At 46.8% G+C, this 13,855-nt stretch overlaps 1 protein-coding gene across 6 annotated transcripts in view; it reads left to right on the top strand.

The window, feature by feature from the left end:
• ndst1b (N-deacetylase/N-sulfotransferase (heparan glucosaminyl) 1b) overlaps positions 1-13,855 on the top strand; it is a 290,113-nt gene that overhangs the window by 190,029 nt on the left and 86,229 nt on the right. For all 6 annotated transcript variants that reach the window (XM_052013795.1, XM_052013796.1, XM_052013797.1 and 3 more), the window contains one exon: positions 4,083-5,401. In XM_052013795.1, the coding sequence (XP_051869755.1) occupies positions 4,406-5,401 (996 nt within the window). In that variant the 5' untranslated portion in view covers positions 4,083-4,405. The remainder of the gene's footprint in view (positions 1-4,082; positions 5,402-13,855) is intronic.

Raw genomic sequence — 13,855 nt, 5'->3', positions numbered from 1 at the left:
ATAAGAGGTCTGTTCAAGAGTCTGATCACAGTGGGATAGAAACTGTCCTTGAGCGAGGTGGTACGTGTTCTCAAGCTTTTGTATCTTCTGCCCAAAGAGAGGGGGGATAAGAGCGAATGTCTGGGGTGGGTGGGGTCTTTGATTATGCTGGCTGCTTTACCGAGGTAGTGGGAAGTGTAGACAGAGTCAGTGGAGGGGAGGCTGGTTTACTTGATGGACTGAGCTGTGTCCACAGCTCTCTACAGTTCCTTGTGGTCTTGGGCAGAGCAGTTGCCGTACCAAGCCGTGATGCATCTGGATAGGATGCTTTCTATGGTGCATCTGTATAAACTGGCGAGGTTCACCAGGGACATGCGAATTTCCTTAGCCTTCTGGGGAAGTGGAGGTGTTGTGTGCCTTCTTGGCCATAGAGTCCACATGGCTGAACCAGGACAAACTGGTCGTGATGTTTAGTAATTGTTGGTGAAGCTCTCAACCTGCTTGACCTCAGCACCATTGATGTAAACAGGAGCATGTGCACCGCCCCCTTCCTGAAGTCAACGACCAGCTCTTTTGTTTTGCTGACATTGAGGGAGAGGTTGTTGTCCTGACACCATGTCACTAGGCTCTCTATCTCCATCTCGTCGTAGTTTGGGATCCGGCCCACGACAGTGGTGTCATCTGCAAACTTGTAGATGGAGTTAGGAAGTGGCAAGAGCATTGGGAGGAGGGGTGTTGGAGGGTTTGGTGTGAGGGGGGAGAGATTGATGGGCAAGTGAGAGAGAATAAGTAACACAGGAATAAGTGTGGGAGCGACGCTAATGGGAATGTCTGAGAGCCAGTGTATGCTCGATGGGTTGAATGGCCTCTTTCTGTATTGCAAGGAAATATGGGAATTAATTGGAAAGCATGATCTTATTGAATTGCACAGCATGTGTGAGGGAACAAACACTTCTATTCATATCTTATAAATCATTATTGCTCTTTAAGCTCTGAAGAATGACAAAAATTTAGTTCATTTTCGTAGGTCAGTTGTGTTGACTGATAAACAGCTGTGGAGCAAGAGCAGAGCTTCCCAGTCCATGCCAGTCTGGTGAAGGATGGCAACAGGGGTCCACCCTGTAGTGCATGGCTCTCCCTGTCGAGGTGTGAAACACTGATTGTTTCCAGGGTCCTGTCTTCGGCCTACCAGTGTGATTCGGAATAATAAATCTGGTGGAGTTTTCACTTCAATGTTCCCTCTGCACCAGGTCTATGACTTGAAATTATCGTTGTGTAGTCCAAGGATCCAAACTCAGATCGTGTGTAGATACCTGAGGTGCCAGTGTTTTTCTGGTGTACCCACCAAGGAGTCATTAGTCAAGACCCCCTCCCATCCGGGACATCTTTCTTCTGAACCCCCTTCCATTGGGCAGAACATACAAAGGCTTGAAAACACACTCCACCAGGCTCAAGGACAGTTTCTATCCTGTGGTTATGATTCTTGAACTGACCTATTGTACGTTAAAGATGAAGTCTTGATCTCTCAACCTACCTTGTCGATGCCCTTGCACCTTATTGTCTACCTGCACTGCACTTTCTCTAACCGTAACACTAAACTCTGCATTCTGTTATTGCTTTTCCCTTGTACTACCTCAAAGTATTGTTTTGAAATGTTCTGCATGGATGGCTTACATGTTTTTCACTGTATCTTCCCTCAGCCTCCGATGCTCCAGAGAAAACAACTCAAGTTTGTCTATCTCTCCTTCTAGCTCATACCTTCTAATCCAGGCAGCATCTTGGTAAACCTTTTCTGGACTCCAAAGCCTCAGCATCCTTCTTGTAATGGAGCGACCAGAACTGCACACAATACTCCAAGTGCAGCCTAACCAAAGTTTTATATAGATTGCAATATGACTTCCTATACTCTTATACTCTGTGCCCTGATCAAGGAACCTCAACAGTTTGAGAGGCTTCTACACAGGGCTCAGTTCCTCAATGTCTCGAGGCAGAAGGACCTTAGATTGTGGTCCTTCTCCACAAAGCCTCAGCATTGGCTGCACTGAGCCTCAGTACATCCCTCAGCACGTACTCTTGCAACCTGGAATGTGCCAATCAACAGAAGTCCCTTATGGACATCTCGTTGTACTGGAAGGCCAAGTTTCGGGCAGACCAGAGGGCGTCTTTCATCGTTGATGATCTTCCAGCAGCACGATGCTTGTCTTGGTATGTGCCATTTTCCACACCCACTGCATTCTCATTACATGTTTTAGCCTGCTCTCACACAGATTACCCTCTGCTGTTAACACAACACCTTCTCAGATTTACTGTAGCCCTCTTGTCCCTATCAGATGATTATGGATTCAAGATTCCTTCCAGGAATTACAACACAAAAATCTAGGCTGACACTTTGACAGTGAGTGCTGCACTTGTCTTTCAGATAGATGCTAAACTCAGCTCTCTTGAATGTATGCAACAGATCCCATGACATTGCCTTGAAAAGACCTGCAGTTTTATCCCTCAATCAGATCTAAAAATATGGAGGCTGGAACAAGAACAAGAACAAGAACAGAACAGTACAGCACAGGAACAGACCCTTCGGCTCACCATGTCTGTACCTAAAATGATGCCAAAGTAAACTAATCCTTTCTGCTTGCACATGATGCAAGAGAGTAACAGATGCACAGAGTAACTGCCTCAAGAAGGCAACATCCCATCATCAAAGATCCTCACCGCCAGGCACCTCGGAATCCCTTCCCACCACTCCCCCTCCCTTCTTTATACTGGCCACGTCACCTCTCCACTCTCAGTCCTGATGCAGGGTTTCGACCCAAAATATCGACAGTTCCTCTCCCCCTGACACATGCTGCTCGACCTGCTGAGTTCCTCCAGCAGATTGTTTGTTGACCCTGTTTCTTACCCCTCCGCAGGCCGTGCCATCTTCTCGCAGCTCCCATCGGGCAGGAGGTACAGAAGCCTGAAGTCCCACACCACCAGGTTCAGGAACAGCTACTTCCCTTCAACCATTCACTTCTTGAACCGACCAGCACAACCCTAATCACTACAGTTTAGCAACACTGTGACCACTTTGCACTAAAATTCTGTTCCCTTGTAAAAATTGTGTATAATTTATGTTTAATTTATGTTTTTCTTGTGAATGCTGCTATGTGCCTGTGAAGCTGCTGCAAGTAAGTTTTTCATTGCATCTGTGCACACATGTAGAACATAGAACGGTCCAGCACAGAACAGGCCCTTCGGCCCACAATGTTGTGCTGACATAGCTAATCCCTGCTCCCTACAGAATGTCCATATCCTTCCATTTTCCTCTCATTCATGTGCCCATCCAAGCCCCTCTTAAAAGCCCCCAGTGAATTTACCTCCACCACCCTATCAGGCAACATATTCCAAGCATCCACCACTCTCTCAGTAAAAAACTCACCCCTCACGTCTGTTCTGAACCTACCCCCTCTCACCTTAAATGCATGCCCTCTGGTATTGGATCACTCAATAATGTGAAAAAGATATTGCTTGTCCACCCTATCTCTGCCCCTGGTAATTTTAAACACTTCCAACAGATCACCCCTCAGCCTCCACCGCTCCAGAGAAAAGAGCCCAAGTTTGTCCAGCCTCTCCTGATAGCACATGCCCTCTAATCCAGGCAGCGTCCTGGTAAACCTCCTCTGCACCTTCTCTAAAGCCTCGATATCCTTCCTGTAGTGAGGTGACCAGAATTGCACGCAATATTCTAAATGCGGCCTGACCAGAGTTCTGTGGAGATTAATCATAACTTCATGACTCCTATACTCAATACTCCGATTCATAAATGCAAGCATTCCATAAGCCTTCTTTATCACCTTGTCTACCTTTGCAGCCACTTTCAATAAGTCATAGACTTGCATCCCAAGGTCTCTCTGCTCTTCAACACTGTACTTGTGCATATAACAATAAACTTGACTTTGACCTTGCAGAGAGTAACTGATGCAGGGAGTAACTGATACACCGAAGAACTGATGCAGTGAGTAACGGATGTTTGAAGTGACTGATGCAGTGCGTAACGGTGCTGTGAATAACTAATGTGTTGCATAGCTGGAATGCTAACTGACCATTGTCACTATTTATTTCAGGAAGCCCTGGCCTTCTACAGGTTGTGATCGATCTGGTTGACGCTTGGGACTTGGTGTCTCTCCCATGTTCCACCATCCAGGGATCCTGCTCACTCCCAGTCCCATTCGTAACACATGCACGGTCAGTCGGAAGGGAAGAAGACGCGGTTGCTGACACAGCATAGCTCCAAGGAAACCTGAGCAACTTTGCACTCTTGGTTTTATGGCCATTAATGATTTGCAATGGTGACATGAAAGGCAAGCAAGGTCAAGAGGGTAGATTGTTATTTTCTTAAAAAGAGAAATCGTGCGGCTGGGATCCAGGGGAAGGGTGTGTGTAAAGCATGAGTTTGCTGAGCCGACTGCGCCGAGTGTTTCGACAACTCACGCTGCAAGGCGTTCTCCTTCTGCTCTTTGCCTTCTGCATGGCAACGGTGTTCATTTCAGGGTACTTTCTCTACATCGGCACTAAGCAAGAAACAGAGCCCTCCAGCGAAGTCCGGGGCTTGGACTGTGACGATTCCAGAGTGACTCCTTCCAGGCTGCTCCCAACCAAAGCCGTAAAACGGGCGGATTCTTCCCGGACAGACCCTGTGGTGTTGGTCTTTGTTGAAAGCATGTATACCCAGTTGGGACAGGAAATCGTGGCCATTCTAGAGTCCAGCCGCTTTAAGTATCACACCGAAATCGCACCTGGAAAGGGAGATATGCCAACCTTGACAGATGGAGACCGGGGGCGTTTTATCCTTATTGTATATGAAAATATTTTAAAGTACGTGAACTTGGATGCTTGGAACAGGGAGCTACTGGATAAGTACTGCATTGAGTACAGCGTTGGTATTATTGGCTTCTTCAAGGCAAATGAAAATAGTTTGTTGAGTGCTCAGCTGAAGGGTTTCCCACTCTACCTGCATTCTAACCTTGGCCTCAAGGACTGCAGCATAAACCCAAGGTCCCCACTGCTCTACATCACCAAAGCAAAGGAGATGGAGAAGGGTTTCCTCCCAGGAGATGACTGGACGGTTTTCCAGTCCAACCATTCAACTTACGAGCCGGTCTTGCTCGCCAAGACCAAATCAGCGGAGAAGATCCCTCACATGGAGGTGGACGCTGCCCTTCACACAACAGTAGTACAGGACCTGGGTCTCCATGATGGCATTCAGCGAGTGCTCTTTGGAAACAACATGAACTTCTGGCTCCACAAGCTCGTCTTTGTGGATGCTGTCTCCTTCCTAACAGGGAAGCGATTATCTCTCTCGTTGGACAGATATATTCTGGTGGACATCGATGACATCTTTGTTGGAAAGGAAGGAACCAGGATGAAAGCAGAGGATGTGAAGGTAAGTATTTGCTTTATTGAACAGTTCTAAAGGCTGTGCAGAAACAGAGGGACCTGGGTTTACTTGTCCATTAATCCCTGAAACTGGCAGGATTTATGAGAGGGCGGCACGGTAGTGTAGCGGTTAGCGTAACGCTATTACAGTGCCAGCGACCCGGGTTCAATTCCCACCGCTGTCTGTAAGGAGTTTGTACGTTCTCCCCAGGTCTGCGTGGGTTTCCTCCGGGTGCTCCGGTTTCCTCCCACATTCCAAAGACATACGGGTTAGGAAGTTGTGGGCATGCTATGTTGGCGCCGGAAGCGTGGCGACACTTGCGGGCTGCCCCCAGAACACTCTGCACAAAGATGCATTTCACTGTGTGTTTCGATGTACATGTGACTAATCTTATCTCTTAATTTCACAGTGAATGGTGAGTGTTGTAGAACAGGTGGACAGGGTGGTGAAGAAAGCTTTTGGTACGCTGGCCTTCATCAGGCAAGGCACTGAGTGTGGAAGTTAGGATGTTATGTTGCAGTTGTACTGGTGAGGCTGCATTTGGAATATTGTGTTCAGTTTTGCTCGCCCTGCTACAGGAAAAATGCCATTAAGCTGGAAAGAGTGCAGAGGAGATTTACGAGGATGTTGCCAGGACTCGAGGGACTGAGTTATGGAGAGAGGTTGAGCAGGTTGGGACTTTATTCATTGGCATGTAGGAGAATGAGGGGTGATCTTCTAAAGGTGTAAAATCATGAGGGGTATAGATAAGGTGAATGTGCATAGTCTTTTACCCAGGGTTGGGGAATCAAGAACTAGAGGGCACAGGTTTAAGGTGAGAGGGGAGAGATTTAATAGGAACCTAAGGGGCTAATTTTTCATCCAGAGGGTGGTCCGTGTATGGAACGAGCTGCCAGAGGAAGTGGTTGAAATTGGTAAATTGGTAAATTGGTTTATTATTGCCACATGTACCGAGGTACAGTGAAAAGCTTTGTTTTGCATGCCATCCATACAGATCATTTCATCACATCAGTGCATTGAGGTAGTACAGGGTAAAACAATAACAGAATGCAGAATAAAGTGTCACAGTTACAGAGAAAGTGCAGTGCAGGCAGACAATAAAGTGCAAGGTCATAACGAGGTAGATTGTGAGGTCAAGAGTCCATCTCATCGTATAAGGGAACCGTTCAATAGTCTTATCACAGTGGGATAGAAGCTGTCCTTGAGTCTGGTGGTACGTGCTCTCAGGCTCCTGTATCTTCTGCCTGATGGGAGAGGGGAGAAGAGAGAATGTCCGGGGTGGGTGGGGTCTTTGATTATGCTGGCTGCTTTACCGAGGCAGCGGGAAGTGTAGACAGACCATGGAGGGGAGGCTGGTTTCTGTGACGCGCTGGGCTGTGTCCACAACTCTCTGCAGTTTCTCACTGTCCCAGGCAGAGCAGTTGTCGTACCGAGCCGGGATGCATCCAGATAGGATGCTAGGGTTTGTAATTGAAGCAGGGATTAATTCACTGATATCCCATAATCCTATATAAATACTAGAGGACATGCATTTAGGGTAAGAGAGTGAAAGTTTAAAGGAGATGTACGGGGCAGGTTTGTTACACAGAGAGAGGTGGGTGCCTGGAATGTGCTGCCAGGGGTGGGGGTGGAGGCAGATACGATAGTGGTGTTTAAGAGGATTTTAGACAGGCACATACTTCGCTGTTCTTCCTCTGCCACTGGCTCTTCTTTGTCATGAATAATGTGGTGCAGCACAGGAGGATAAATCTGCCAGGAATCTACTACAGGGGTCCCCCGAACTGCTGCAACACAGTCTCGTCTTAAAGAGACCATGGTGTTTTCCATGACCGGTTCCTTGCGTGGCTCTTGTATCTGTGCTTAGCTGCTACAGTTGGACAGTGCACTGTATGAACGGCCAGGGAATAGAGGGTGGGTCTCACCTCCCCAGGATCCATTCCTCAAGGCAGGACCTCCTGATGAAAATGTCCAGCAGTTTGACCTTATAGAGGTTCATAAAATCATGAATGGCGTAGATAAGGTGGACGGTCATGTCTCTTTCCCAGGGTAAGGGAGTCTTAAACTGGATGGCATGGGTTTAAAGGAGACCTGAGGAGCAACTTATTCACACACAGGGTGGTGGGTATGTGGAACGAGCTGCCAGAGGAAGTGGTACAATGTTTTAAAGACATTTAGACAGGTACACAGATAGGAAATGGGCCAACTGCAGGCAAAAGGGACTAGCTAAGAATGACATCTTAAGATAAGATATCTTTATTAGTCACATGTACATCGAAACACACAGTGAAATGAATCTTTTGCGTAGAGTGTTCTGGGGACAGCCCGCAAACACTGCCACTCTTCTGGCCAGCATGAACGAGTTGGGCCAAAGGGCCTGTTTCCGTGCTATATGACTCTCAGTGCGGACTCTGTCAGGATGAGCCAGTCACATGTGGTTCCCTGAAGCATGGGATTTGTCATGGGGGAGTTTTGATTTACAAGTTGCCCAGTGAGGGTGTGGAAACGTTTGGTGTTGGTGAGAAGGTCTGGGTTATCAATGGGAGCCCTTGTGGTGCAGTCCATGGCTGCCTGAACTCATGGGAAGACAGGAGTACCGTCAAACCCCAGTGCCTGAGCTATCACCTCTGGTTCATTGAATCCAAGTATATGAAATTGTTCCCCTGTGAATACAGTGCCTGGGTAATCTCTCTGATACTGCAGTGAGCAACAGACTGGGAGACAGGGCAGAGATCAGCTCCAGATACTTGGACACACCCTTGGTGAGGAATTTGAGATCAATATGACCTTGATCTCTCTCTATGGGTTGATTTCTTGGGGCAGGAGAGCATGGCTGAAGGTCTCCTAGCAGAACGACACACACTCAGTGATGGCAGCCTTGCAAACCCTGAGCCTGCAAATGCATTGGGTCATCAGAGAGGTCCCTGTAGACTCTCTGGAAGTGCCCTGAGGTCTCCAAGCTACCCTGAGTTCCAGCCACAGCCATACCAGTACCTCCAGTAGCAGTGCACTGCAAGCAGAGTCAAGAGTGAGGTATCATGGAGTGAGGTTCTCTGCTGTACAATGGTGAAATGCTCCCTGTCAGTGGTGTTCTCTCTGTGGAAGGTGGATGAGCAACCTGATGTCAAACTGAGCTGTCAGTCACATCTCCTGATGTCAGTGAGTCCCCTCTAGCTAATGAGAAAAGCACAAAGCTAATGTGGTGAGCTCCCAGTTCTCCATGTCTCTGTGTGGAGATTTGACCTCCAGTTCACCTCAGTTTGGATGAAAGGGGTGTTCCATAAATGATGACGTTACCAGTGTGCACCTGATGCCAGGTTATCATCAGGTATGATGACCATACCTGATGCCACAGAGGGACTGGCCCAAGTTCACAACTGGTGACCTATTTCGCCCAGTTGGACCCACCTGAAGGTAACATTGGATCTCATGACACTGATTCATTTCAGCACTATCTGATCCAGTTTTCTGGGCATAACATTCCGTAAGTGACTGAGTGAGATAACACATCCTGGAATATTTGGAGTATTGTGTGCATTTCTGGTCGCCCCTTTACAGGAAGGGTGTGGAAGCTTTAGAGAAGCTGCAGAAGAAGTTCACCAGGATGCTGCCTGGATTAGAGAACATGTCTTATGAGGAAAGGTTGAGCGAGCTAGGGCTTTTCTCTTTGGAGCGACGCAGGATGAGAGGTGACTTGATAGAGGTGTATAAGATTATGAGAGGAATAGATAGAGTGGACAGCCAGCACTTCTTTCCCAGGGTGGCAATGGCCAATACCAGTGGACATCAGTTTAAGGTCAAAGGAGGAAAGGTTAGGGGAGATGTCAGAGGTAGGTTCTTTACACAGAGAGTGGTGGTTGCCTGGAACGCACTGTCGGGGGTGGTGGTAGAGGCTGATACAACAGGGACATTTAAAAGACTCTTAGGTAGGCACATGGATGTAAGAAAAATAGAGGGTTATGGCTGGGTAGGAGGAAGGTTAGATTGAACATGGAATAGGTTTATATAGGTCGGCACAACATCGTGGGCCAAAGGGCCCGTACTGTGCTGTACTGTTCTATGTTCAAACTTAGATTTTTTTTCTCCGGAGCGTCGGAGGCTGAGGGGAGACCTGATAGAAGTTTATAAAATTATGAGAGGCAGAGAAAGGGCAGAAAGTCAGTCTTTTTCCAAAGGAAGAAATACCAGAGGATGTGCATTTAAGGTTAGGAAGGGAAAGTTTAAAAGAGGTGTGCGGGGCAAGCTTTTTTACACAGTGAGTGGTGGGTGCCTGGAACACGCTGCCAGGGATGGTGGTGGAAGCAGATATGATAGAGGCATTTGAGAAGCTGTTAGATAGACACATGGATATGCAGGGAATGGAGGGATGTGAACCATGTGCAGGCAGAAGAGATTTAATTTAATTTGGCATCATGTTCAGCACAGACATTGTGGGCTGAAGGGCCTGTTCCTGTGCTGTACTGTTCTACATTCTATCATAAAGATGCTAAAAAAAACTTGCATTTTCCAAAGTGCCTTCCCTGTTTCTATCAGTACATGTTAAAGTGCAGTTACCTCTGCATTTACAAAATGTAGCAAACAATTCAGGCATAACGAGCTCCCGCCAAAATGCTAATGGTAAGATCATCTGTCTTTCAGAAATGTTGATTGAGGGGTAAACTGCAAGCTCTTTTCAAGGCAATGTCATGGGATCTGTTGCATACATTCAAGAGAGCTGAGTTTAGCATCTATCTGAAAGACAAGTGCAGCACTCACTGTCAAAGTGTCAGCCTAGATTTTTGTGCTGTAATTCCTGGAAGGAATCTTGAATCCTTAATCATCTGATAGGGGCAAGAGGGCTACAGTGAATCTGAGAGGGTGTGATGTTAACAGCAGAGGGTAATCTGTGTGAGAGCAGGCTAAAACATGTAATGAGAATGCAGTGGGTGTGGAAAACGGCACATACCAAGACAAGCATCGTGCTGCTGGAAGATCATCAACTTGATGAAAGACGCCCTTTGGTCTGCCCGAAACTTGGCCTCCAGTACAACGAGATGTCCGTAAGGGACTGGCCCATTCCAGGTTGCAGGAGTACGTGCTGAGGGATGCACTGAGGCTCAGTGCAGCCAATGCTGAGGCTTTGTGGGGAAGGACCACAGTCTAAGGTCCTTCTGCCTCGAGACATTGAGGAACTGAGCCCTGTGTAGAAGCCTGTCAAACCCTTGAGGTTCCTTGATCAGGGCACAGAGTATAAGAGTAAGGAAGTTATGTAGCATCTATATAAAACTTTGGTTAGGCCACACTTGGAGCTACTGTTTGCAGTTCTAGTCGCCCCATTACAGGAAGTATGTGGAGGCTTTGGAGGAAAAGGTTCACCAGGATGCTGCCTGGATTAAGAGGGTATGAGCTTTCAGGAGAGGTTGGACAAACATGGACACAAAAAATTTCTGCAGATGCTGGAATCTGGAGCAATACACAAAAAGTGCTGGAGGAACTCAGCAGGTCAGGCAGCATCTACGGAGAGAAATAAATAGAAGACTTTTGAGGCCGAGACTCTTTCTCTGGAGCGTCAGAGGCTGAGCGGAGACCTGACAGAAGTTTATAAAACTGTAAGACGTACAGATAGGGTAGACAGTCAGTGTATTTTTCCCAGAGTAAAAATGTCAAATACTAGATGACATACATTTAAGGTGAGAGGGGGAAAGTTTAAAGGAGATGTGCAGGGCAAGTTTTTACACAAGAGAGTGGTGGGTGCCTGGAATGTGCTGCCAGGGGTGGTGGTGGAGGCAGATACGATAATAGCATCTAAGAGGCTGTTAGATCGACACATGAATATGCAGAGAATGGAGGGATGTGGATCGTGTGCAGGCAGAAGAGATTTAGTTTAATTTGGCATAGTGCTCAGCACAGACATTGTGGGCCGAAGGGCCTGTACTGTGCTGTAATGTTCCATGTTCTAATAGTGTCACTGAGACTATACTGTCAATGTGTTATTGGTTCTCCACATTTGTAGTGCTTGCACTTTCTGGGTACAGAGTGCCATTGCCATTCATGTGGCCTCCTGGAATGATGCATAGAACATAGAAGAGTACAGCACAAGAACAGGCCCTTCAGCCTACAATGTTGTGCTTACATTTTTTCCTGCTCTATGCATAGATCTATCTAACCCTTCCCTCCCACATAGCCCTCCATTTCTCCATCATTCATGTGTCTATCTAAGAGTCTCTTAAATCTCCCTAATGTATCTGACCCCACAACCTCTACCGGCAGTGCGTTCCACGCACCCACCGCTTTCTGTGTAAAAAAAACTTACCCCGACATCCCCCTTATACCTTCCTCCAATCACCTTAAAATTATGCCCCCACGTTAGCCATTGTCACCCTGGGAAAAAGTCTCTGACTGTCCACTCGATCTATGCCTCTTATCATCTTCTACACCTCTATCAAGTCACCTCTCATCCTCCTCCTCTCCAAAGAGAAAAGCCCTAGCTCACTCAACCTATCCTCATAAGACATGCTCTCCAATCCAGGCAACATCCTGGTAAATCTCCTCTGCACCCTCTCTAAAGCTTCCACATCCTTCCTATAACGTGGCAACCAGAACTGAATACAATACTCCAAGTGTGGTCTATAGAACTGCAACATTACCTCACGGCTCTTGAACTCAATACCCCGACTAATGAAGGCCAACACGCCATACGCCTTCTTAACAACCCTATCGACCTGCGCGACAACTTTGAGGGATCTATGGACATGGACCCTAACATCGCTCTGTTCCTCCACACCACTAAGAGTCCTGCCATTAACCTTGTATTCTGCCTTCAAATTCGATCTCCAAATTTATGTTATTAATGTAAAGAAAGCCATGCACTGTTTTTTTTTGTATTTCCTGTTTAAATTTTTATAAGGTTTATTTTTAAGATTAAAAATATGATTGGAAAACCAAGGATTAACAGTTCTGAATAATTTGAGAGACAAGTCTTTGGGAATATGATATTTGTGCAACTGTAGCTTGTAATGGCAGTGTCTGTTGGGTTGTGCCTTGCCCTTCGAAGAGGAAAGATACTTTCTTTAATTGTTGATTTGAAAGAGAAAAAAATATTAGCTTCAAAAAAACTGGAAAGCCTGCATCGTCAGTAGTCTCAGATACTGAGAATTATTCAGGTGTGGTTTGAACCAGGTTTGAACCTTGAATATTAGCCCCCTGCCCAGGCATCCATACTGCAGGAAACGTATTGGTTTGGACTAAAGCTCACTTCCAGCTTGTTTGCTGCATTGTAATCTGCCTGAGGCTTGGAATCAGTGGGTGGTCATCCCTACAACGCACGATACTCGGAACAGAAAATCTTAGATGCCGGAAGGCTGGTGGGCAAAAAAAATGGGGAAGGAAATGGAGAGAGACAATAGGAAAAGAAAGCAGAAAGAGCCAAGAGCCTTTCAATTAACATAGCTCCTTGTGTAATCTCAAAACAATTCACAAACTATCCGTTACAAGCTACTGTTGGTTCATGGGCAGATCTGACAGCACAGCGGAATCCCACAGTTTTGAGATGGTTGGGGCTGAGATGTTGCCACACACAATGGGTTTGGATGGGCACATATAATAAAATGAAACTGGTGAACAAAAGGAAAGATGCCATTAAGCTGGAAAGAGCGCAGAGGCGATTTACGAGGATGTTGCCGGGACTCGAAGGACTGAGTTATGGAGAGAGGTTGGGCAGGTTGAGACTGAGGGCTGATCTTATGAAATCATGAGGGGCAGAGATAGGGTGAATGCGCACGGTCTTTTCCCCAGGGTTGGGGAATCAAGAACTAGAGGGCAAAGGTTTGAGGTGAGATTTAATAGGAACCCGAGGGGCAGCCTTTTCACCCAGAGGGTGGTCAGTATATGGAATGAGCTGCCAGAGGAAGTGGTTGAGGCAGGAACACTAACAATACTTAAAAGACATTTGTACAGATATGGGCCAAACACAGGCAAATAAGATCAGATATAAGATATTTATTTATTAGTCACATGTACATCGAAACACACAGTGAAATGTATCTTTTTGCAAGTGCCGCCACGCTTCTGGCGCCAACATAGCACGCCCACAACTTCCTAACCCGTACGTCTTTGGAATGTGGGAGGAAACCGGAGCACCCAGAGGAAACCCACGCAGACACGGGGACAACGTACAAACTCCGGATTTAAGTATCTGTAATAGCGTTACGCTAACTGCTACACTACCATGCTGCCAAATGGGATGAGCTTAGATGAGCGTCTTGGTCAGCATGGACCAGTAGGGCCGAAGGGCCTGTTTGTGTGCTGTATTACTCTATGGGTCTAACAAGGCAATTGTAGCTCTTCTCCAAAAAAGCAAAACAAACCTGGAGAAACGGGAAACCTGAAATAAAAGCAAATATGGGAGTGAGGGACGAGGTGGAGGTCAGATACAGGTGCACTCACCCATCCCTTCAACACTGAGATGCTGAGGGGAGAGACTGG

This window comes from Pristis pectinata, chromosome 4, assembly GCF_009764475.1.
Source record: "Pristis pectinata isolate sPriPec2 chromosome 4, sPriPec2.1.pri, whole genome shotgun sequence".
Classification (NCBI taxonomy): domain Eukaryota; kingdom Metazoa; phylum Chordata; class Chondrichthyes; order Rhinopristiformes; family Pristidae; genus Pristis; species Pristis pectinata.
This window is presented reverse-complemented; position numbering and strand designations above follow the sequence as displayed.